The sequence below is a fragment of the Hyperolius riggenbachi genome, chromosome 10 (genome assembly GCF_040937935.1).
Source record: "Hyperolius riggenbachi isolate aHypRig1 chromosome 10, aHypRig1.pri, whole genome shotgun sequence".
Lineage (NCBI taxonomy): Eukaryota > Metazoa > Chordata > Amphibia > Anura > Hyperoliidae > Hyperolius > Hyperolius riggenbachi.
Genome location: NC_090655.1, coordinates 199,036,790 through 199,063,086, shown reverse-complemented (window position 1 = coordinate 199,063,086; position 26,297 = coordinate 199,036,790). Strand labels below are relative to the sequence as shown.

Genomic DNA, 26,297 nt, shown 5'->3' with positions numbered 1-26,297 from the left:
TCCAGCGCTTTGTTGCCATCCATTTCTGAGTGCTTTTTGGCATATGTTTGGATTGTCCTGCTGGAAGACCCAAGACCTTAGACACAAATCCAGCTCTCTGACACTGGGCTCTACAGAGCGACCCAAAATCCTTTGGTATTTCTCAGATTTCATGATGCCTTGCATACATTCAAGGCACCCAGTGGCAGAGGCAGCAAAACAACCTCAAAACATCATTGAACCTTCACCATATTTCACTGTAGGTACTGTGTTCTTTTCTTTGTAGGCCTCATTCCATTTTCAGTAAACAGTAGAATGATGTGCTTTACCAAAAAGCTCTAGCTTGGTCTCATCTGTCCACAACATGTTTTCCAAGAAGGATAATGGCTTACTCAAGTACATTTTGGCAAACTGTAGTCTTACTTTTTTATGTCTCTGTGTCATCAGTGCAGTCCTTATGGGTCTAATGTCATAGCGTTTCATTTAAATATCTACGGTTAGTTCACGCTGACTTTGATGCTCTCTGAGCCTGCAGGGCAGCTTGAATTTCTTTGAGGACTTTTTTGGGACTATCCGCGTTGCAAGCTATCCGCGTTGCAAGCTTTTTCATTATTTTTTCTCTTTTGTCCATGCCCAGGGGGATTAGCCACAATGCCATGGGTTGCAAACTTCTTGATAATGTTGCACACTATGGACAAAGGCAAATCTAGATCCTAGGAGATGGACTTGTAACCTTGAGATTGTTGATCTTTTTCCACAGTTTTGGATCTCAAATCCTCAGACACTTCTCTTCTCCTCTTTCTGCTGTCCATGCTTAATGTGGAAGACACAGACACACAACGCAAAGACTAAGTGAAGATCTCTATTTTTTATCTGTTTTCAGGTGTGATTTTTTTTTTTTACTTTCCCCAGATGAGTTTAAAGGAGCATAACACGCTTGAAGCAATCTTATTTATCCACAATTTTGAAAGGGTGCCAATAATTTTGTCCATCCCATTTTCGGAGTTTTGTGTGACATTATGTCCAATTTGTTTTTTTTTTACAATGTATGGCGCCAATATTTTATTTGGAAATAAAGGTGCATTTTTCGGTTTTGCGTCCATCACTAATTATAAGCCCGCAAATTAACTTCACATACCTATTACGTTTGAACACACCTTCTCATTTATTTTCATGACTATGAACATTGTAGATTCCCACTGAAGGCATCCAAACTATGAATGAACACATGTGAAAGTATAGTACATAACCAAAACGTGTGAAACAACTAAAAAATATGTCATATTCTAGGTTCTTCAAAGTAGCCACCTTTTGCTTTGATTACTGCATTGCACACTTTTGGCATTCTTTTGATGAGCTTCAAGAGGTGGTCACCTGAAATGGTCTTCAAACAGTCTTGAAGGAGTTCCCAGAGATGCTTAGCACTTGTTGGCCCTTTTGCCTTCACTCTGCGGTCCAGCTCCCCCCAAACCATCTCGATTGGGTTCAGGTCTGATGACTGTGGAGGTCAGGTCATCTGGCGCAGCACTCCATCACTCTCCTTCCTAGTCAAATAGCCCTTACACAGCCTGGAAGTGTGTTTGGGGTAATTGTCCTGTTGAAAAATAAATGATGGTCCAACTAAACGCAAACCGGATGGAAATGCATGCCGCTGCAAGATGCTGTGGTAGCCATGCTGGTTCAGTATGCCTTCAATTTTGAATAAATCCCCAACAATGTCACCAGCAAAGCACCCCCACACCATCACATCTCCTCCTCCATGCTTCACGGTGGGAACTAGGCATGTAGAGACCATCCGTTCACCTTTTCTGCGTCGCACAAACACACGGTGGTTGGAACCAAAACATTTGGACTTATCAGACCAAAGCACAGATTTCCACTGGTCTAATTTCCATTCCTTGTGTTCTTTAGCCCAAACAAGTCTCTTCTGCTTGTTGCCTGTTCTTAGCAGTGGTTTCCTAGCAGATATTCTATCATGAAGGCCTGATTCACACAGTCTCCTCTTAAAATTTGTTCTAGAGATGTGTCTGCTGCTAGAACTCTGTGTGGCATTGACCCGGTCTCTAATCTGAGCTGCTGTTAACCTGCGATTTCTGAGGCTGGTGACTCGGATGAACTTATCTTCCGCAGCAGAGGTGACTCTTGGTCTTCCTTTCCTGGGGCGGTTCGCATGTGAGCCAGTTTCTTGGTAGCGTTTGATGGTTTTTGAGACTGCACTTGGGGACACTTTCAAAGTTTTCCCAATTTTTCGGACTGACTGACCTTCATTTCTTACAGTAATGATGGCCACTTGTTTTTCTTTACTTAGCTGCTTTTTTCTTGCCATAATACAAATTCTAACAGTCTATTCAGTAGGACTATCAGCTGTGTATTCACCTGACTTCTCCACAACGCAACTGATGGTCCCACACCCATTTATAAGGCAAGAAATCCCACTTATTAAACCTGACAGGGCACACCTGTGAAGTGAAAACCATTTCAGGTGAACTGAACCTCTTGAAGCTCATCAAGAGAATGCCAAGAGTGTGCAAAGCAGTAATCAAAGCAAAAGGTGGCTACTTTGAAGAAGCTAGAATATGACATAATTTCAGTTGTTTCACACTTTTTGGTTATGTACTATACTTCCACATGTGTTTATTCATAGTTTGGATGCCTTCAATGTGAATCTACAGTGTTCATAGTCATGGAAAAAACCCTCTTTGAATGAGAAGGTGTGTCCAAACTTTTGGTCTTTACTGTATATATATATATATATATATATATATATATATATATATATGTTTGGGTACTATGGGGGAGTGTGGGAGGGGAATAGTTAATTTTAGATGTAAATGTAGGTATTTTTATTGAATAAAATGTTTTTTGATGTATGGTTACTATTTGGCCACAAGTTGTCCTCAGTCATAATTTCCGATTCACGTACGTAAGGACGTGAATCGGAAATGATGCGTGCACAGTAACAACAGGAAGATACTATGAATGAAGGGGTCTCATAGACGCTGGTATTCATTGAATCGGGGACTTACATTAATGAATGGGAACTGCATTCCCATTCATTGTTGTCCCTGCTAACCGGCGGTAATGGTAGCGCGCACGGCCATTGATTACTTTTCACGGCCCTGGTACTTCCAGGGCCGGATTTCTGGAAAGGCCAGAAAGGCCACGGCCTAGGGCGATAAAATTAGATAAGATAAGAAGGGCGGCATGACTTGGAGAGAGAAGAGGTCATATGTCAAAGTAAATCATCTCCTCTGTTCCCGCAGCGCAGCCATCCAGCGCCCTGCTCTGCACTAATAGCTGAATTCCAGAGTTTCCCAATCCCTGCATCTCTCTCTCACTTCCTGATGTGTTAAAACAATCAGGATCAATTATAACGGTCATCTGATAATCCATTCCTTTCTTTGTATGATAGACTTACAGATCGATGTGAGAAATACCAGAGATTTACATTACAAAGCAGATAGAACTAAGTTCCGCTGAGTTTTAATGCAAGCATTCCCAAACATCAGTGAGCTCAGCAGTTTCTTCTCCTCTTTTTACAACTTTGACACTGACCTCAGCAGATGTTAATTTATCTAATTCTAATTTATGACTGTTGTTAAGTTGTTAAGACTTTTTTTTTCCTAGCTAGCAGTGGTCTCTTCTGTTCCTTAGTTAACTCTTTCCTGACTCATTTTCTGTGCTCCAGCTCCTAAAATCTATGAGACTGCAGGATAAAAAATGCTGTTTTCTTCCCTTTCATTGCTAAATTGTCATTTTAAATGACACCTGAGCAGTGGTGCTCATCCAATATTTGGGTATCCGAACTACCCAGATAATCTGAACTTTTTCCACTATCCGAACTTTGAATAGCAATTCGGATATTTTTAAAATCTGAATAGCACTATCCGAGCAAACTCGAATTTCCCATCTGAGAGAGAGAGAGGGATTTTAAGTCCCCACATCATTAAAAAAACATGATGTTACATGCCTCATTTACCCTGAAAAACGTTTTAAAGGCAATTTAAATAAGCCTTCTTCAGACCTTGTTCCCGTATACTGTCAATATGTTAGAGCACACCACCATATGTACATTCAGCATTCAAAAGAGATGCATAGATTTTTCAGCAAATATAAATACATGTCATGCAGATGCTTTAAAGTGGAGCTGAACTCTTGCACAGGACAGAAGGAAAACAGAGAACTGTACCCTGTATGTATTTAGAGAGCCTGTCTAATTCCCCCTCCTCTGTGTCACAAGTTGTAATTTAATCTCTACACTGTGTCATCTGACTGCCAAAACAGCTAAGCTCATTTGAAAGCACAGGATGTTAAAAATATGTCTGCTTCCATAAAAGCAGGAAGTAGACACACTGCAGATTTATTGCAGGATTTGTATCAGCTGTAACAAAGAAATGTTTTTATTTAAAGGTTATGTTGTTGTGTATCTTTTAGAGCAGAGAGGAAGTTCTGAGTTCAGGTCCACTCTAATTACAACAGAACAGCCAAAGTGGGTCCTGACAGGATGTTTGCTACTTACCTGTTCTCTGTTTTGGATGGGCTTCTCTCCATCGCACTGCCCTGCCACCTGTTTGTGGCTCTGACTGCAGCCAGTCGCACAGAGGACAAAGAAGCAGCGCATGCTCTGGCCACTCGCGCTCCCTGTCACCTGCTTGTGGCTCTGACTGCAGCCAGTCGCACAGAGGACAAAGAAGCAGCGCATGCTCTGGTCACTCGCGCTCCCTGTCACCTGTCTGTGGCTCTAACTGCAGCCAGTTGCACAGAGGACAAAGAAGCAGCGCATGCTCTGGCCACTCGTGCTCCCTGTCACCTGTGTGTGGCTCTGACTGCAGCCAGTCGCACAGAGGACAAAGAAGCAGCGCATGCTCTGGCCACTCGCACTCCCTGCCACCTGTATGTGGCTCTGACTGCAGCCAGTCGCACAGAGGACAAAGAAGCAGCGCATGCTCTGGCCACTCGCACTCCCTGCCACCTGTGTGTGGCTCTGACTGCAGCCAGTCGCACAGAGGACAAAGAAGCAGCGAATGCTCTGGCCACTCGCACTCCCTGCCACCTGTTTGTGGCTCTGACTGCAGTCAGTCGCACAGAGGATAAAGAAGCAGCGTATGCTCTGGCCACTCGCACTGCCCTGCCACCTGTTTGTGGCTCCGACTGCAGCCAGTCGCACAGAGGACAAAGAAGCAGCGCATGCTCTGGCCACTCGCACTGCCCTGCCACCTGTTTGTGGCTCTGACTGCAGCCAGTCGCACAGAGGACAATGAAGCAGCGCATGCTCTGGCCACTCGCACTCCCTGTAATTTCTCGCTCCTGCCCAGATGTGCACAGCAACCGAGGCCGGTACAGTGTTATAATAATCTGAACACTTGTATAGCGCTTTTCTCCTGTCGGACTCAAAGCACTCATATGTATTCTTGACAAGTACCAGTCATACATCAGCGTCATTTCTCAAGTATGCATGTCCTGAACACTATCGGCTGCTGTGCACATTCGGGCAGCAGGAGCGCAAATTACAGGAATTATTTGTTGAATGGGGGGCAGAGCAGCACAACTGAAATGAGTCCATTGAAACCAATGATCGCTAGTCAGTGTTGGACAATTTTTTTGTAATTTTTTTTCGGGGGGGAGGGGGCGCTTGGTGACTGCAGGCCTAGGGCACTGGAAAGTACAAATTTCGGCCCTGGGTACTTCAGGTGAAGTTTGCCAGGCGGTGATTATACTACACCTGGTGCAGTAAGTAGTTAAATCAATGCATACATTGTCTCTGCTATTAGTCTCTCTTTCTGTGATGTAAAGCCACCCTCCAAAGTAGGGTGATCATTTAAGCTGTGTCCATGGGAATAAAAGTGTGTTGGGACTAGTAGATCAGAGTCAGCATCATTAATGGTGTACCTGTGTCCGTGGAGGGTGGCCTTACATCACAGAAAGAGAGACTAATAACAGAGATCAAAAAAATAAACATTGGTTCAAATCTGAAGATAAAATATTAAACAAGGATACCAATTTCTTACATTGGTATGAGATTGATGATATTTAATGTCAGAATTATTTTTCAGCCTAGCTTGTAGCTAACTCTTGAACGTCGAATTTACGATGCCTCTGAGCCAGACGGAGTCTTGGTTATGTGAGGATTGAGTGAACAAAGGGTCTTTTCCATTTGACATAAATCAGCTAACACCCTCTCAAGACCCTATTTGGATGTCTTGTTTCAATTAAGGCATCTTAATGGAATGTATTTATGTTTCCCAAAAAAAACCTATGTATCCCCCTTTGATGTTGCATGTATATAGTTTGATGAAGGCTGAATAGCCGAAAGCTTACTTTTTTTTAAGTTAGCCAATAAATGGTATCATTCTGATTCAAAACTTCTTGCTTTTACAGATGGCTAACATGGTACAATTTTTAAAATGTGATTTATGCTTGCTAGGGGTTACCACTGCGTTCTTCGGCACCAGCTGCACGAATGGCTACACTTAGCGGCTCAACACTCCACAGCCTGGCAGATACCTCTCAAAAGTGGACTTCAGACACCTCAAGATTTAAGGAATCAGGAATCAATAAATGGCATCATCCTGATTTAAAAAGTCTTCTTTTTAACCACTTCGGTACCAGCAGCCTCTGCCCCCTTAAGGACCAGGGGCTGCTGGTACACTAAAACGCCACATACCGATGAATCGCCACAAAAATCCGTCGCTCCCGCTGGTCACGCCGCTCTGTCCCCGCCGCAGGCTGCTCTCTCTGTCGTCTCTGACAGCAGAGCGCTGTGCGCCGGTCAGGCGCCGCTTTCATTGGCTCCTGACCCTGTCACTCAATATAAGCCAATGGGATTGGCTTACAGTAATGACAGGGCCAGGACCCATTGAAAACAGCTCCTGCCCGGCTCACAGTGCTCTGCCGTCATAGAGGTGGCAGGGCAGCACATTGCGGCGGGTAGAAAGAGGCGGGAATGGGCGGGGACACGCAGTGAATGGGACGTAGAGCTTACCCAGAACCGCAGCGCCACCCGCCCGACGTAGATTTAAACTGCGTCGGTCCGAAATTGGTTAATAATGAGCCAACTGCATGATGCTCTCTTGTCAATATGGACCAAAAATCTCTGATAATTGCTATGAAGAATTAAGACTGTTTTGATCACAAAAAAGGTCATACTCTGTACTACAGAGATTATGGTCCTTTAAAGTAGTAATAAAGACATTCAGCATGCTAATGTAATGATACCTGCCTTAAATACTTGAGTATTATGCTTTTCACCCTTTAGTCACCTGGCCCACTTTTTGTTCATCTTGCTGTGGGCTCTAGGCCTTGCACACAATCATATTACTTGTACAGAGAGACTTCACTTTACCACAAACTTGTGTTGAGGTTTCTTATCCAATGGCAGCTGTTTGTCTACACTGATTTGGATGCTAAGCATAATCACAAAGCCCCTTTTTATTTAGATATAATGTCTTTAATATTCAGTCTTGGTTTGACCATCAATAAAATTTTTTTCCTGGAAGAGGGGTCAGTAAGCCAGAGATACACATTTCCTTTGTTGATCTCACATATAAATTCCATATTTTATACTCACTTCCAGTGCAGGACGACATATCACTGAAGAGTAGTCTGGCCACTGGTCCACAAGGACTTGTAGTCCGAATGGGTTACCTCTGATCACATGGTGTAGAGATCCACATACCTAGATGAAAGGAACACAGTGTATTAATGATCTGTCATTAGTTGGTGGACTTTTACTTCTGCTGATACATCTCTGACCCACCTTCAGTGATTCTGGGAAGTTATGGGTTAGAAGCCGCCTCAACGTGGCAAGCTTTGTAGAGCAAGTCAGGACAAGCATTCTATGGAAAGCAAAGTAAATTCAACGTCAGAGATTACTTGGCATGGAGAATAGCAGGTAAAATGTGTATGATGCATCAACCAACTACATACAGTAACAAAGATAGGTTTTACAATGGAGTCATGTATATAAATAAGTATACATAAAAACCAAACTTTGTATTCAATATGAAAACTCAGGTATACACAGTGGCGGGATAAACCCATAGCGTAAACACTATGACTCATCATCACAGTTGAAACTGTTGATATATTAACAGCCAACTAGTATGGGTACTGTATAACAGATACTATTGCTGACAGAAGTCTGACGTATGTTTCACAGTTCACTGACTGCTTTAATACAGGTCGGCATTATATATTATGAAAAGGCACTTGCTGTATAACTAAAACAACATTTAATCAGGGTTGTGACTTGCTCATAATGGTCACCTGATGCAAGAGGTATCCAGGGCCTTTCTCTGACTAAAAGCATCATTTGAGCAGGGAAATCACATAAGAAGCCTCCTTGAGAAGCAATGAGATCTGGGACGGACCCAGTACCACCATAAACTAGACCACAAGCTGGAGACTTGAGTGACAACTTCCCTGCTCATTCCCCGCGAGGGGACAATGGCAGGGAATCGAGCAGAAGATAAGCAGCGCTGCACGGAGACGAGCGGGGACAAGCGGGTATCGAATCCGGCGCACGCGCGGGTGAGCAGGGACTCGGAAGAGGCGATCCGGCTAATCGAGCCGCCGGATCGCCGCCTCATCTACGCGTGTAGTTGAGGCTTTACACTACAAGATAGAAGTTAGCATGAGAGAGAAGGCCCGTACACACGCTAGACAGGCTGGAACGACGGGTCCGTCAGACCCTCCCGCTGGGCAGGCGTTCCAGCGACAGTCCGGCGTGTGTACAGTCTGTTAGGCAGACTGATAAGGCTGTTTCTGAACTTAAATATAATAATTAGGGTGACACACTAATGGAATTCTTTTAAAGAGGGAGATATCAAGAGGAAAGGAAAGAGAGATAGGACTCGATTCACAAAAGAGTGCTAACTGTTAGCACGGCCGTGTTCGCGCAAATTTTCACGCAAAACGATAACGGTTTCGCGCAAACGCAAATTTTTGCACTAAATCGATATTGTTTTTCGCATTAAAATTTGCGTTTGTGCGCGAAAACTTTATCGTTTCGCACGAAAATTTGCGATTGCGCGCAATGCGAAAATTTGCGCAAAAACGGCCGTGCTAACAGTTAGCACTCTTTTGTGAATCAAGCCCATAGTGTGAGAGACGGAGAGAGGAGTAGAAAGTTTAGAAAGTTTAGAGACTGGGGCCCATATGTAATTAACATTTTCTACTGAGTTATCTGAGATAATTTTCATCTACTCTTTAAAACAACTTTTCAGCATTTTACAATTGAAAAAGTACCTTAAAGTTGGTGAAAAAGTACTATCTAAATTATTTTGAGTATTTTCTTGCCTGCAGGTGGTTTAAAGAGAACCCAAGGTGGGTTCTAAGAATCCTATTAGCACACAGAGGCTGAGTTTGCATATAATGCCCAGCCTCTGTTGCTATACTGTTTTCCCCCAGCCCCCCCCTGCACTCTGCTGGCCCCCATAAATCCCACAGCCATGCTAGCGACACGCAGCGCATCGATAGCCGACTGTTTACATCTCCACTGTCACTCTGCAGTGATTTTAACCTCTATGTCGCCACTCCCCGCCAACGTCCCTTCCCTCCCCTCGCCGCGGCAAGAGTGACAGTGGAGATGTAAACAGCCTGCTATCGACACGCTGCGTCTCTCTAGCGCGCAGTTTGATTTATGGAGGCACAGCAGAGCGTGGGGCTCGTCTGGGGGGAGCAGTATAACAACAGAGGCTGGGCATTATATGCAGACCCAGCCTCTGTGTGCTAATAGGATTCTTAGAACCCATTTTATGACAAGGTGTGAAAATATCACCTAGGAGAAAACGTAGGAGAAATCTTGTATATATTCCTGTATATATTCCTGATGAGTTTGCTGGTGCCGGAGCAAAAGGTGGATATTACAGCTCCTATGTTCTGATCTTGGCCATAACACAAAACTGGAGATACTGGAGGTATATGGCAACGAAGGAGACAAATGGGGAAGGGGGTCATGGCTGGCTTTACTGGGGAGAAATAACTGTATTCAGGAGACTGCGGGGACATGGCAATGCTGCAATGACACATCATTGACATGGCTATACTGAGGATTCTCCAATACTTGGGGGATAGCACCATAGATTATTATTATTAGATTTATACTGCGCCAACATATTACGCAGCGCTGTACAATAGATTACAGACATTAAGAGGGGTGACAGCTGACACAATACAGACAATAGACAATTTGGTACACTATGCCAGCTGATACACTGGAGCAGTAGTCTCAGTAATTCAAGTTCACATTATTCTATGAGAAGGATGCGCAGATACATGAGGAAGGAGGGCCTTGCCAAAGGCTTACAATCTAGAGAGAGGGGGTGGTGACACGATAGGAGGTGGCTGAATGGAATTTACCTGGTGTGATGTCAAATTGTGGAGAACTGCTGAATAATTAATTTGGTAAATTTGTTTACTTCACCCTTAGAACGCTACCCTTCAAACGCAAACTGCCAGTCAGCAACCTGCCTAGGGACATGGTTACATAGATACCCAGAGCAAATGTAATCAGAATTGTCTACTCATCTGAGTGATAACATATCAGCAGTGGGGTAGTAGTCTCTACAAGGCTCATGCATATCAATCAGGATGTAAAGCACCATATCCATAATCAGGAGTCCTAACTATTAAAGAAGAGTGGGAGAAGAAATGGAAGGGGGGCAGTAAAGGTAGTGCGAAATGCAGATTAGGTGCAAGCTAGTAGGATTCTGAATTCTCTAGTATTTGCTACTGTCAGTCATTGTAGGGACAGATTGTCAAGGAGTGCTCCCATCCCATCTTTTCACTCAGAAAGCCTGACTGTATATTTGTTATCTTAGTGATAGGTCTGCAGTTATTGTCTCTCCCAGCCCAGCACAGTGTGCAGAAGCTCTGTAATCTGACTTGTTGCTTAACTATCAGAAGAACAATTAGCTCATAAGCAACACAAAACACTCAGCTTACAGAGAGTGAATCTTCCTTCTGTTTACCTATGCTAAACATGGTATGTCCTCGTCTGGATAGCCAGTGAATTAATGAACTAATAAGAGAGGAATTCAGCTCTGTGACTGAAACAAAAATGCACACCATTTGTGTGCCTCAGTGTAGAATTCCTTAACCCTGTAGCTGTTTTTTCTGTTCATTGCACACTGCTGTAGTATGGAAAAAGTTAAATGTATGTTACTTAGCTGGGAGGGGGCTAAGCTGTGGGCCCCGTCCTGCCCTGTCAGCAGCTCTGCTCTCCCCTGTACATATCCTCACTTGTTTCCAGATGCCAACCCAACCACAATCTCAGATCTGCACACAACCTTCTTTTTTTGTGCTTCTCTAGAATCAATGCCTTGCATTCATGTATACAAGATTTCTCATGGGCTTCACTGCTCCTCTGGAACCCCCTTCCACAAAACATCCTCACTTTCCAACCTTTGAAATCTTGAAATGCTCCCTCAAAACTCACTTTTTCCAACAACCATACACTAACTTAGGCCATTTCCTTTTTGGCCCCTGGCCAAGTTGTACACCTTACTAGAAAACCCCAAAACACATTGTCTCTAGGTATTCATGTGGTATACTAAAACAAACCCACCCACCCACCCATTCCTTTAGATTGTAAGCTTGCAAAGGCAGGGCTCTCTCAGACTCTCAGACTTTTGTATCTTTTTATTTATTTATTTTGTCTTGCAATTTTTTATACATTTTATTCATCATGTTACACTTGTCACTTGGTAATTACCAATTCTGTATTTTGTACCAGTGTCTAAGGTAACCCGGGGCACCCAAAGTCCTCCCCCACCCACAACTTCAGCCCTTGAGTGTTGCTGGACTTTCCCGCCCCGATCACCCCCCCCCCCCCCTCCCATCTCTACTGCCCTTCCTGGACCCTTGCATGGTCAGCATTGCAACTCACCTGCCCTGGAGCGCTGCTCCATCCACGCATTTTCAAACCTAGCTTTTCAATGCTTAAAACTAAAATAGGAATATGGGACTAGAGATGGACCGAATGGTTTGCCGATGAACGGTTCCTGGTGAACTTCCGGTGGTTCGCGTTCGCCCTCTAAGGCGAACTTTTCCGGAAGTTCGGTTCGCTCCCATAATGCACCATTAGGGTCAACTTTGACCCCCTACATCACAGTCAGCAGGCACATTGTAGCCAATCAGGCTACACTCCCTCCTGGAGCCACTCCCCCCTTATAAAAGGCAGGCACCACCGGCCATTACACTCACTCGTGTGCCTGCACTAATTAGAGAAGGGACAGCTGCTGTAGACTCTCTCATAGGGAAATATTAGTTAGGCTCTTGTAGGCTTCTTAGCTTGCTCCTTGCTGATTCTTATTGCTAAAATAGCACCCCACAACAGCTCTTTTGAGAGCTAATCTTGTTCTTGTGATCTATTTTTTTTTCTTTGTGTGAGTGTCCCACTGACACTTGTGTTGCATAGACAGCCTTGATAATCCATACTGTGTGTGTGCCACTGCCAGGCCCAGCACATTCAGTGACTACAGGTGTGTGTGAATGGTGCACATTGTAATACCCATTACTGCATATATCTACCTGTTGTGTTGAGTGCACCCACCTCATCACTGCATATACCTACCTGTTGTGTTGACTGCACCCACCTCATCACTGCATATACCTACCCGTTGTGTTCAGTGCACCCACCCCATCACTGCTGTTGTGTTGAGTGCACCTACCTGTAGTGTTGAGTGCACCCACCTCCTCACTGCATATACCTACCTGTTGTGTTGAGTGCAACCACCTCATCATTGCATATACCTACCTGTTGTGTTGAGTGCACCCACCTCATCACTGCATATACCTACCTGTTGTGTTGAGTGCACCCACCTCATCACTGCATATACCTACCTGTTGTGTTCAGTGCATCCACCTACCTACGTGAGTGCACACAGTGTGATATACCACTCCGTGCATACCTGTTGCTGCACCTGTGTGACTGCACATTGTATTAGTCAAGTCAGTGCATACCTTTCACTTTACCCCCCCCCCCCCCCCGATATGGACAAAACAGGTAGAGGAAGAGGTAGAGGCAGACCCAGAAGAAGGCCACCCGGCAGGTCTGTGCAACGTCGTGTTGATGTGATTTTGTGCGGCCCGCGCCCAAAGTACAGTGCTCAGAAGGCGGCACATGCCATCAACTCCCAAGATTGTCAGGACGTGGTTGACTATTTAACACAGAACACCTCATCTTCCGCAGCCACCTGCGCTACTACAAGCACCACATCCGCTGCATTTGACACTTCGCAGGAGTTATTTGGTGGTGAAATCACTGATTCACAGCCACTACTGCTACAACAAGATGAAGGCGCTAAGCAAGTTACACCACCTCATATGTGTGAGTTAGGCGACACTATGGACGTAATGTGTGAGGAGGAGGATGATGAAGTACCTGCTGTTGGTGCAGTTTTGGAGGTGTCTGAAGCAAGCGAAGCTGGGCAGGATGATTTTGATGATGATGATTATACGGATGCCACATATGTTCCCAATAGTGGAGATGAATAGGGGACAGTTCAGAGAGGAGTAGGAGGAGACGAGTTCCTGAAAGAAGCAGGGGGAGCGCGTCGTCAGAAACAGCTGGTGGCAGTGTCAGGTGCCATGTATCGCCACCTATGTACAGCCAGCAAACATGCCCTTCAACGTCAGCTGCTGATGCCACCATAGTGCCATCACCCCAGGGAGGCTCAGTGGTTTGGAAATGTTTTAATGTGTTTGCCTCAGATCGGAGCAATGCCATCTGTTGTCTCTGCCTCCAAAAATTGAGCCGTGGAAAGGCCAACACTCACGTAGGGACAAGTTCCTGTCGAAGGCACATGGAGAAAAGGCACAAACTGCAATGGGAAGAGCGCCCGAGCAAAAGCAGCACGCAAAAGAAAAGCCACCCTCCTTCTCCTCTTCCTCTTTCAGGTGCAGCATCTTCAGCCGCTTTCTCCCTTGCACCTTCACAGCCACCCTCCTCCACTCCGCCTCTGCCAATGAGCGGTTCCTGCTCCTCTGCCCACAGCAGCCAGGTGTCCGTGAAGGAAATGTTTGAGCGGAAGAAGCCAATTTCTGCCAGTCACCCCCTTGTCCGGCGTCTGACAGCTGGCGTGGCGGAACTGTTAGCTCGCCAGCTGTTACCATACAAGCTGGTGGACTCTGAGGCCTTCCGTAAATTTGTGGCCATTGGGACACCACAGTGGAAGATACCAGGCCGCAATTATTTCTCTAAAAAGGCGATACCCAAACTGTACCGTGAAGTTGAGAGGCAACCGCTGCCCTCCCCGCCTCTCCCACATGTCACCCACATGTCACCCACATGTGGGTGACATGTGGGTGACAGATGTGGGCGGGGTGGACAGCGGGAGCTGCGGGGACTTAGCGTCCTGCACGGACGCGTATGCGGCGGCTGAGCGGCGAGTGGCGTCGGGTGTGGCGTAGTTACAATGTAACAAAGTTGTTACATTGTAATAACTTTGTTACATTGTAACTGATAGAACATTTCCGAGGATATTGCGTGGGATCATTTATTTAAAGGGACAGGTAAGTATTATTGGTTAATCAAGAATATTAAAGGACTTTTTTCGTGGTTATGTTTTTTGTTCAATTAAAATACTTTTTCTAAGTGTTTGTGTGTTTATTTACTTTTAACTCTTAAAGGAAATGGGTAAGGGGTACAAGTACCTCTATACTCATTTCTCCTGGGAGGGCCGGTGGGCATTTGGGGGACCCCTTTTTAAAGGGGACTCCCAGATTCCACCATGAACCCCCCCCCAGGAAATCGCGGCCTCCACCTCCACCGCCCATCGGAGGTGGAGAAGAGCCCCTTGTCCTTGGATTGGACAAGGGCTCGGAGGGGGAGGGGAAAGCTTGGCTGCCCCTCCCCTTCCGAGACCCCCCAATCCATGGACCATGCGGGCTGGTATAGTCAGGGTGCGGAGCCCAACGCAGCCGGTGCTCCGCATTCTGGCTATCCCAGCCTGCATGGGGGACAAGGGGTTAAAGAGGTCTGGGAGGGGGGACCCCACGTCGTTTTTTTTTATATTTCCCACACTCAGAACGAAGTAAGTAAAACTCTTCCCACTTGGGGGAATCTATGAAAATAATACACTATTGTTACCTGTGCAAAAAAACCTGACATTTTCCGCATTTAAAAGACATTTTTGCCCTTGAAACTTAAAAATCGATTTTCTCAAAAACTATAAGGTCTTTTTGAAAAAAAAATTTTTTTCCTCTTATTCCCACTGATCCCCTTAATATACCCTAGGAATTTGGTGTTCCTAAACTTCAAGCAGGCTTTGCTATTAACCGTTAAAGTCGGCGGGTTTTTAAATGTATACATTTTTACTTTGAAACTTTAACATCGATTTTCTCAAAAACTATAATGTCTTTTTGAAAAAATTTTTTCCTCTTATTCCTCCTGATCTCCTTAATATATTCTCCAAATTTGAGGCTCTTAGCATTTAAGGGGGCTTTGCTATTAACCCTTAAAGTCGGCGGCTACCTAACATTGATCCATGCGTCAACTTTTCCGCTTGGGAGCATGACCATACGCATTAATTTTGTAATACCCACTGTAATGCGAAAATTACACGAAAATTACGCTTACGCGAAATTTCGCGAAATCCTTCTTCATTACGATTATGTACTTACGGCCATAATCGTAATTACACTAATTACGCAAAATTTCGCGAAATCGTAATTACTTCATTACGCTTATCTCTTGTGGGATCTAGATAGAATGATCATATGTATATAATACCAGGGGGTAATAAATATTAAAGTGCATACGTACTAAAACACCGTCATAAATAATTGATACATACAGATTTTTTTAAAAACGACAACGACTCACACATAAAAATAATAATAAAAACATATAAAAACTTAAACAATAAAAATTGGTAAAAGGAGAGCGCAAGATTAAAAAGAGAAATCAGTAATTTTTGAGAAGTGTGCCTAATAAATTTTCTCCAGTACCTCATTAAGGCCATCTGGAGTTAGCGTTTTTAGAATTTGTATCCAGTATATTTCTCGTTTTTTGAGGGAGTCAAAAGAATCGGAGTGGTGGTGTGGAATTGATTCGATAAAGGTGATACGGAAAAGTGCAGGGTCACTGTTGTGGTGTGTGGAAAAGTGGCGTGAAACACTGTGTAGGGGGTATTTATTTCTTATGTTTGTTTTATGTTGTCCCACTCTGCTTCTGGCTAATTGGGTGGTTCTGCCCACATACTGTAGCTGGCATGGACATGAAATGACGTAAATAACGTATTTAGATCCGCAGTTTATTGCATTTTTGATGTTAAATGTTGTGTTGGTGACTGAAGAGGAAAAGGTAGATGTATTGAGGACGAATTGGCATGCTAAACATCTCTGATGATGGCATGGGGCACTCCCTGGGGTTAGGGTGGTCTGGGGATTTGTATTGTCAATAGGTGGCTGGCGTAGCCTACTGGGGGCCAATAGGCTGCGAAGGTTCGGGGCGCGTCTATATGTAATCGCTGGTTTTGTGGGTAAGGTGGATCTAGCATGCCAATTCGTCCTCAATACATCTACCTTTTCCTCTTCAGTCACCAACACAACATTTAACATCAAAAATGCAATAAACTGCGGATCTAAATACGTTATTTACGTCATTTCATGTCCATGCCAGCTACAGTATGTGGGCAGAACCACCCAATTAGCCAGAAGCAGAGTGGGACAACATAAAAGAAACATAAGAAATAAATACCCCCTACACAGTGTTTCACGCCACTTTTCCACACACCACAACAGTGACCCTGCACTTTTCCGTATCACCTTTATCGAATCAATTCCACACCACCACTCCGATTCTTTTGACTCCCTCAAAAAACGAGAAATATACTGGATACAAATTCTAAAAACGCTAACTCCAGATGGCCTTAATGAGGTACTGGAGAAAATTTATTAGGCACACTTCTCAAAAATTACTGATTTCTCTTTTTAATCTTGCGCTCTCCTTTTACCAATTTTTATTGTTTACGTTTTTATATGTTTTTTTTATGTTTTTATTATTATTTTTATGTGTGAGTCGTTGTCGTTTTTAAAAAAATCTGTATGTATCAATTATTTATGACGGTGTTTTAGTACGTATGCACTTTAATATTTATTACCCCCTGGTATTATATACATATGATCATTCTATCTAGAAGATCCCACAACTGACATTTTCCCTGTTTCTTTGCACATTTTCAATGTTTACTTCCATAATCCCTCTTTTTCATAACTTTGAAACTAAAATATGACCAGTAGCTGAGATATATATATAAGACCAATAGCTGACACACACAAGCAACAATATTATTAGGGGACACACAAAAAACCCTCTGTAAAATAGTTCATTTCTTGTAACCTGCTTTGAACTTTAATATGAAATGTACTTGAAATGGCCACTAGATGGTAGCATCCCCTCACTACTACTAATCTCCGTAACAGTTCTACGTTCTTTGGAAATACAGGAAGATACTTTATTACTGTGCGTTTTCCTCGTCCTAAACATCTTTCTGCATGTATTTAATCATTTATATTGACACATATCCATCCCCTTCGTCCACGGATTTCCCCTCCTGAATACCGCCCTTCGTTCCCATAACAAACATGGCTGACCCTGCCCCTCGCGCAGGCGCCCTCCATACCCAGCACTCCCCATAGTCCTACTGTACACGTGGCACACTTCGCCACTCACGCATGCGCAGTAGCGGCAAGCGGTGTGACGCAATCGGCGCACCGCTCCGCCTTCCCAAAGAAACGCCCTCTCTCCCTATTACGTCCATACTGCTCGCTCCCTTGCCCACACCCCCTCGTTCACCCTATTGGTTCCTTATCCTGGCCACTGCCCACGTCCACGCCCTCCAGTCACGGTCTCCCAATAGTTTCCTATACAACACATGTATCTATTTAAAGGTCCTGAGCGGGCGTACGAGCACAGAGGTGCCAAGCCCTATCGGGACCTATAGCTGGTAAGTGATATCTACCTATATGCTTTTTACCTAAAGATTTTAACCACCGAGTACTTATCTTTTACAACAGTTTTTTATAATCATACACTTCTTGCATCCCCCATTCCCTACAGTTACACATCATAATACTTGCTGTGATTTATGTCACCTACTCCTCTTGACCCCTTTTCACCCCCAGTCTAGCAATTTTTTCCCTACCATATCCCGCGCAATTTACTGGCCACCATCACTCCCCCTCCCACCTCTCATACATAGAACAATTAATTATGCACTAGATTACCCCTTACGTTACCACCTCACTTTCTCCCCCTAATACAAATATAAATCTACGTTTACAAGTGTATAGCATACATTTTACAGTTCCCTGATATGGTTTATGTCTCTGTCATTTTATAGTGAGATACTCCTATTGTTTAATGCCTGAAGAAGCGGGTTTTGTGCCCGTGAAACGCGTCGCAGTGTTCCTTGGAGTATGTAAATAAATTTTCGTTGACTTTAATCGACAGCATCGTGTCTGTTTTGGGTCGGTTGGTCCACCACCACCACCTAGATGTTTTAAACCTTTTAGTATCTTTTATCCTACTGGCGCCTCTGTACATCGATTCATCCAGTGAACCATCCTTGGTGGAAGGGTGATATACCCTCCTTTCTTCTATCACAGAGAGCGACATCTTAATCCTGAGTGGGGACAGGTTTATACACCCCACCTGCCTATACAGTGGTTGCCTCAGCGGTAACCCGTGTTTGTAAGTATATTACTAACCTGTCATTTCAATCCTCCTGGGCTAATACCTACTACACTATATTGGGCTCTCGGTTTGTCTGTTTATAGGGAGTACGTGGCTGTGCAGTGGACCAACTTGTGACACCTCCACGGCTTGCAGGCAGGCCTCCTGCCACCTCCTCTCCGCCTGCTACATCGTCTTAGCTGTCATCATCCTCCTCTTCCTCCTTGGCTGGTGCCACAATCTCCTCTCCAGCTACACAGCTCCATCTCCCCAGGGACTATGCTGCATGCCAGGTACGACGGTGTCACGCCATCTTAGACATGTCTTGCCTCAAAGCGGAAAGAGTCACACTGGAGCAGCTCTCTTGGCTGCTCTTAACAAACAGGTGTATCAGTGGCTGACCCCGCACAAGCTGGAGATCGGCAATGTGGTGTGTGACAACGGCAGCAATCTCCTTTCCGCTTTGAATTTGGGAAAGCTGACACATGTACCCTGCATGGCACATGTGCTGAATCTAGTCATTCAAAGGTTTGTGTCCAAGTACCCAGGCTTAGAGGACATCCTGAAGCAGGCCAGGAAGTTGTGTGGGCATTTCAAGCGGTCTTACACGGCCATGGCACACTTTGCGGACATTCAATGGAGAAACAACTTGCCGGTGAGACGCTTGATATGTGATAGCCCAACTCGCTGTTCTCTTGCCTGCTAGAACAGGAGAAAGCCGTCACCCAGTACCTGTACAATTACAGTAAAAGGACACAATCTGGGGAGATGGGGATGTTGTGGCCCAACAACTGGACACTGATGCGAAATGCATGCAGGCTCATGCGGCCGTTTGAGGAGGTGACCAACCTGGTGAGTCGCAGTGAAGGCACCATCAGCGGCTTGATCCCGTACGCTTACTCCCTGGAGCGTGCCATGTGTAGAGTGGTGGATCAAGCTGTGGAGGAGCGTGTACAGGAACAGTTACTGCAGGAACAGTTGTGGGAGCAATTTTCATCAGAACCAGATGTTTTCTCAACACCTGTGGCAGCACAGAGGGGGGAGGAGGAAGAGTTGTGTGGGGAAGAGGAGTCAGACTCGAATGATGAGGAAGGTGTTTCTTTGGAGGAGGAGGAGGCAGCAGAAGAACAACCGCAGCAGGTGTCGCAGGGGCCTTGTGCTGCTCAACGTTCCCGTGGTATTGTTCGTGGCTGGGGGGAGGAGGAGGACTTACCTGACGTCACTGAGGAAGAGCAAGAGGAGATGGATAGTACGTCTGGATCCAACTTTGTGCAGATGTCTTCTTTTATGCTGTCCAGTCTGTTGAGGGACCCCCGTATAAAAAAACTCAAGGGAAATGACCTGTACTGGGTGGCCACGCTACTAGACCCTCGGTATAGGCACAAAGTGGCGGACATGTTACCCACTCCCCTGAAGACAGAAAGGATGCAGCACATGCAGAACAAGCTGGCAAGTATGCTTTACAGTGCATTTAAGGGTGATGTCACAGCACAACAGAATAAAAGGTACCACTGCCAGTAATCCTTCTCACGTGTCCACGCAGGCAAGGACAGGACGCTCCAGCGATCTCATGGTGATGTCGGACATGTGGACATTCTTTAGTCCAATGCCTCGCCTTAGCCCTTCCGGATCCACCCTCCACCAACGCCTGGACCGGCAGGTAGCCGACTACCTGGCTTTAAGTGTGGATGTAGACACTGTGAGCAGCGATGAACCCTTGGACTACTGGGTGCGCAGGCTTGACCTGTGGCCAGAGCTGTCCCAATTTGCCATCCAACTTCTGTCTTGCCCTGCCTCAAGCGTACTGTCAGAAAGGACCTTCAGCGCAGCTGGAGGCACTGTCACTGAGAAGAGAAGTTGCCTAGGTCACAAAAGTGTTCAGTACCTGACCTTTATCAAAATGAATGAGGCATGGATCCCAGAGGGCTACTGCCCGCCCCAAGACTAAGTCAGTCCCCACACACAGCATCTCTGCCTGCACGCTGTGTGACTGCACGCACCAAGACTAAGTCGCTCCCCACACAGCATCTCTGCCTGCAGGCCACTTGACTGCCTTCTCCGCCACCACCAACAGGGTCCAGGACACCAGGCGGATTCCTGAATTTTTTTAGCAGCGGTCGCTATAATAATTTTTCTTGTGCGTGTACATGCCTACCTAATTTTTCTCACTGCACTGCAGCTGCAAGCCTGCAACAACAAAACAAAAAGCATGTACATGTGTTAATTCCCATTCGTGATCATTACCTTGCCGCGGTGAAGGGGCTTGCGTATCACAATGAAGCAATGACCGCCGGCTATATGAGTGTCTCGGGGGGGGGGGGGGCACACCCACGATAATAAGGTTGTTGCTTCATTGTGGACAGACCAAATTTGATCACCTGGACATTCCCTGTTCTGTCATTCAGCTACCTCAGCCCGGCAACCATATGGGATTGAAAACCGCCACGGCCTGCACTCTCGCCATGGTGCGCACCAGTCCAGCTCGGCTGTCACAACACAAACAGCTGTTTGCGGTGCGTTACACAGTGAGTTTGGTGTGTCAGTGTGAAGCAGTACTCTAATTACACTTCCTGATTGATGTATACACATGCAAGATGTTTGAAGGCACTTTAGGCCTCCAATTTAGCATGCAATGTGATTTCTGCCCTTAAAACGCTGCTTTGCGTCAAATCCAGATTTTCCCTGGGACTTTTGGCATCTATCCCACTCCGCCATGCCTCCCTCCAGGTGTTAGACCCCATGAAACATCATTCCCATCACTTTTCTGGCCAGCATACAGGGAGTGCAGAATTATTAGGCAAATGAGTATTTTGACCACATCATCCTCTTTATGCATGTTGTCTTACTCCAAGCTGTATAGGCTCGAAAGTCTACTACCAATTAAGCAGAATTAGGTGATGTGCATCTCTGTAATGAGAAGGGGTGTGGTCTAATGACATCAACACCCTATATCAGGTGTGCATAATTATTAGGCAACTTCCTTTCCTTTGGCAAAATGGGTCAAAAGAAGGACTTGACAGGCTCAGAAAAGTAAAAAATAGTGAGATATCTTGCAGAGGGATGCAGCACTCTTAGAATTGCAAAGCTTCTGAAGCGTGATCATCGAACAATCAAGCGTTTCATTCAAAATAGTCAACAGGGTTGCAAGAAGCGTGTGGAAAAACCAAGGCGCAAAATAACTGCCCTTGAACTGAGAAAAGTCATGCGTGCAGCTGCCAAGATGCCACTTGCCACCAGTTTGGCCATATCACTGGCCAATCACATAGCTGCAATATCACTGGAGTGCCCAAAAGCACAAGGTGTGCAATACTCAGAGACATGGCCAAGGTAAGAAAGTTTGAAAGACGACCACCACTGAACAAGACACACAAGCTGAAACGTCAAGACTGGGCTAAGAAATATCTCACGACTGATTTTTCTAAGGTTTTATGGACTGATGAAATGAGAGTGAGTCTTGATGGGCCAGATGGATGGGCCCGTGGCTGGATTGGTAAAGGGCAGAGAGCTCCAGTCCGACTCAGACGCCAGCAAGGTGGAGGTGGAGTACTGGTTTGGGCTTGTATCATCAAAGATGAGCTTGTGGGGCCTTTTCGGGTTGAGAATGGAGTCAAGCTCAACTCCCAGTCCTACTGCCAGTTTCTAGAAGACAACTTCTTCAAGCAGTGGTACAGGAAGAAGTCTGCATCCTTCAAGAAAAACATGATTTTCATGCAGGACAATGCTCCATCACACGCGTCCAAGTACTCCACAGCGTGGCTGGCAAGAAAAGGTATAAAAGAAGAAAAACTAATGACATGGCCTCCTTGTTCACCTGATCTGAACCCCATTGAGAACCTGTGGTCCATCATAAAATGTGAGATTTACAAGGAGGGAAAACAGTACACCTCTCTGAACAGTGTCTGGGAAACTGTGGTTGCTGCTGCACGCAATGTTGATGGTGAACAGATCAAAACACTGACAGAATCCATGGCTGGCAGGCTTTTGAGTGTCCTTGCAAAGAAAGGTGGCTATATTGGTCACTGATTTGTTTTTGTTTTGTTTTTGAATGTCAGAAATGTATATTTGTGAATGTTGAGATGTTATATTGGTTTCACTGGTAAAAAGAAATAATTGAAATGGGTATATATTTGTTTTTTGTTAAGTTGCCTAATAATTATGCACAGTAATAGTCACCTGCACACACAGATATCCCCCTAAAATAGCTAAAACTAAAAACAAACTAAAAACTACTTTCAAAAATATTCAGCTTTGATATTAATGAGTTTTTTGGGTTCATTGAGAACATGGTTGTTGTTCAATAATAAAATTATTCCTCAAAAATACAACTTGCCTAATAATTCTGCACTCCCTGTAAGTGTTTCTAGTTTTCAAAGTTCACCTCCCCATTGAAGTCTATTGCGGTTTGCGGAAGTTCGCACGAACCAAACTTTTTGCAGAAGTTCGCGAACCCGGTTCGCGAACCGAAAATCGGAGGTTCGGGCCATCTCTATCTGGGACTCCAGGAAAGTTCTACAGATACAATTACTACATACAATTACATTACATTTACATACATTAGTTACATTACAAATGCAGATGTCTATTTTTACTTCATGTGTACCATAAATACCAGTACATATCACCCCTGAAGCTCATGTTGTCTCTTTTCATTGGGTTACACCATTATAAAATGTTACTGTTCTTAATATTAAATACAATGCAGAACAACAATCATTTTATCTTACTAGTGAACAGCCAACAAAAACTGTTTTTCTAGCTTCATAAAACAAAAAACAAAAAAAACAAAAAAAAGGAACCAAAGTAACTCACTAGACTAGTATATATAGAAATAATTGTAATCATGCCCTTTATGACATTTTCTGTACAATCTCTTATCTGTCACAAGGTGACATACATGATTCATTAATGTTTTGACCAGTGAAATACGAATACGTTTTCTGGCTTCATTGAACTATTTGAAAAACTGAAACAATATATCTTATGATTGATTTTTCCAACAATTTCAAAACATTGATTAAATAAAACACCAAATTTTCACATATTTCTGTCTGAATTCTCCAACACATCTGTTCAGATATCTATCAAAAAATGTATCTCTTTCTCCTCTTCTGCGTCCCATTTGTCCACTGTAATCAATGGAATTCTCTGTCCTCCATTTTCAAAATGGTCACTAACCCATAACAGCTTCTTGGTCAGCACACTGTTAAACTGTAATATCACCCACTTGAGCCATAGGGAACACTACCTTGCACATTCTTGTTGTAACTGACAGCTGCTGATGTATAACTGACAACAACTGATACATTTCAGTTCTGACAAAATATTGTCAGAACTGGAAGGGATCAACGTAAGAAGAAAATGGTGAGCTTCTGAGAAGAACTAACAGTGAGGTAAATATGTAATATTCATTTGCAACTACGTCATGTGTTTATTTTAAATAATTTTACACGCTTCAGGTTCTCCCTAAGGGTAACTTGAAAATGAACAATCAAGAAAAATGTAAGTACAAATTTATAAAAATGTACAAGACATTAACAGAACGTTTAAAGGATACTCCAACTGAAATGTGACATAATGAGACATGTGTATGTACAGTGCCTAGTACACAAATAACTATGCTGTGTTCCTTTTTTTATTTTTCTGCCTGAAAGAGTTAAATATAAGGTATGCAAGTGGCTGACTCAGTCTAGACTCAGACAGGAAGTGACTACAGTGTGACCCTCACTGATAAGAAATTCCAACTATAAAACACTTTCCTAGCAGAAATGGCTTCTGAGAGCAAGAAAGAGGTAAAAAAGGGGAATTTCTTATCAGTGAGGGTCACACTGTAGTCACTTCCTGTCTGAGTCAGGACTGAGTCAGCCACTTACATACCTGATATTTAACTCTTTCAGGCAGAGAAAGAAAAAAAGGAGCACAGCATAGTTATATGTGTGCTAGGCACTGTACATACACATGTCTATCTCATTATGTCACATTTCAATTGGGGTATCCTTTAAATTGTGGAATGGGTTTCATGACAAGTATTTAACGTGATTGACTTTGGCTTCATGATCTTCAGAAACCGGCTTGACTTCATATACTTGCATGAGCTCACTGGCTCCAGCCTGCTGATCATCACCTGACATCTAACTGCTAAATAGTTATCAGCACAACTGTCATCTTCATGTTTACTATTTACCTGCATCAGTGTGTTACTTCAGCTAACATCTGGAAATATGCCTGAAGAAGGGGACTAGATAATAGAAAGCTTGTATACTCTAACTTTATCAGTTAGCCATTAAAAGGTATTACTTTTACAAAACTTCGTTTTTCTACCTACATTTTTATTTCTATAAATTTGAATTTATTTTTGTTGACAAAAAAAAAAAGGAAAATCTGTCAAATTTGGTTGAATCGTGTATAGCACTTTTGAGGTCTTTACCAACATATACGGTAACACCAACTTACTTCTTTATACTCTTACTAGACAAAAACTAAACACCCATCACAGAAAACAAGCCCGCATAGATTTCTAATGGAAACCAACCATGTACATCCAATGCAATTTTTATTTTTGTCATAACAGTTTTTGGCACACAGCTGCCATTGTATAACACATAACCAGACACCACTGACATTCTATATGCACAGTCCTACCCTATTTTTCTTATTCCGATCCTTTTGCCCCTCTCTCTAATAGGTACAGACAGAAACAGTCACAGCATACAGAAGTATTCCAGCAACATACAGGATAAACAAGCATCAGGAATAGGGATGGCATGAATACCTGGATCCTCTGAAGACAGCTGGCACATCTTACCTGTCTTCAGGGTAACGTCATATAATGCCACCTTCACTAGTCAATCTATTTGATTTATAATATATTTTATGAAAGGCTCGTATCACATGGGCTGAAACCTTTAACCCAGGTTCTGGACAAATGAACATCAAGTGACGTAAACTCTTACGGCCAGTGCCAGCATTCACTTAATTTGGCTGTGGTTTTCTCAGCAGCTCTGTTAATCCAAACAAGGGCTTGTACTTATTAACTTACTGACTTTGCATTTTAGTGTTCAATGAGAGAACACTAGTTATTACACAGGTGAAATTAATTAAAGCAGAACTGAAGCTAGAGGGATATGTAGGCTGAACAGACCAGTAAAATGAAAATCTGCACTTACCTGGGGCTTCCGCAAGCCCCCTGTAGCCTGCAAGGTCCCTTGGCGTCCTCTGGGTACCCTATGTGGTCCCACTGGCGGCCCTTTTAGCCCATCGACTTTGGGTGAAGACGTGCACAACTGCACATGGGCGGCCTGTCTGCGCACCTGGCTCGATCACGAGCCTGTTGCCATAATTGTCCTGCACATGCGCAGTTCTCAAAAGACTGAACGGCAACAGAGAGGGGTGTGCAGACAGGCTGCGCATGCACAGTTGCGCACCACTTGCCCAAAGTTTCCGAGTTAATGGGGACACCAGTGAGACCATGGAAGGGACCCAGAAGATGCCGAGGGACTTCACGGGCTACGGGGGTTGGAGGAAGCACCAGGATAGTGCAGATTTTCATTATCCCAGTCAGGTGTTCAGGGTCCCTTTAACCCTCCTGGCGGTTTGCTAAAAAAATCGCCAGGGGGAAGCAAATCTTTTTTAAAAAAACATT

General features: G+C 44.2%; 1 protein-coding gene and 1 long non-coding RNA gene across 3 annotated transcripts in view; one reads left to right on the top strand and one right to left on the bottom strand.

The window, feature by feature from the left end:
* The window catches only part of LOC137536180 (glycine N-acyltransferase-like), a 58,738-nt gene extending 33,156 nt beyond the window's left edge, over positions 1–25,582 (bottom strand). Inside the window, exons 1-3 of one of the 2 annotated variants that reach the window (XM_068258274.1) lie at positions 25,428–25,582; positions 7,736–7,814; positions 7,547–7,654 (exon numbers count right to left, since the gene is read on the bottom strand). In XM_068258274.1, coding sequence (XP_068114375.1) covers positions 7,547–7,654; positions 7,736–7,813 — 186 coding nt within the window. In that variant the 5' untranslated portion in view covers position 7,814; positions 25,428–25,582. The remainder of the gene's footprint in view (positions 1–7,546; positions 7,655–7,735; positions 7,815–25,427) is intronic. The other variant, XM_068258275.1, reaches the window with a different exon arrangement.
* LOC137536181 (uncharacterized) lies at positions 8,079–25,581 on the top strand. The gene is made up of 2 exons (XR_011024537.1): positions 8,079–8,159; positions 25,341–25,581. It is a non-coding gene; the product is annotated as an uncharacterized lncRNA (long non-coding RNA).
* Positions 25,583–26,297: the final 715 nt, after the last annotated feature.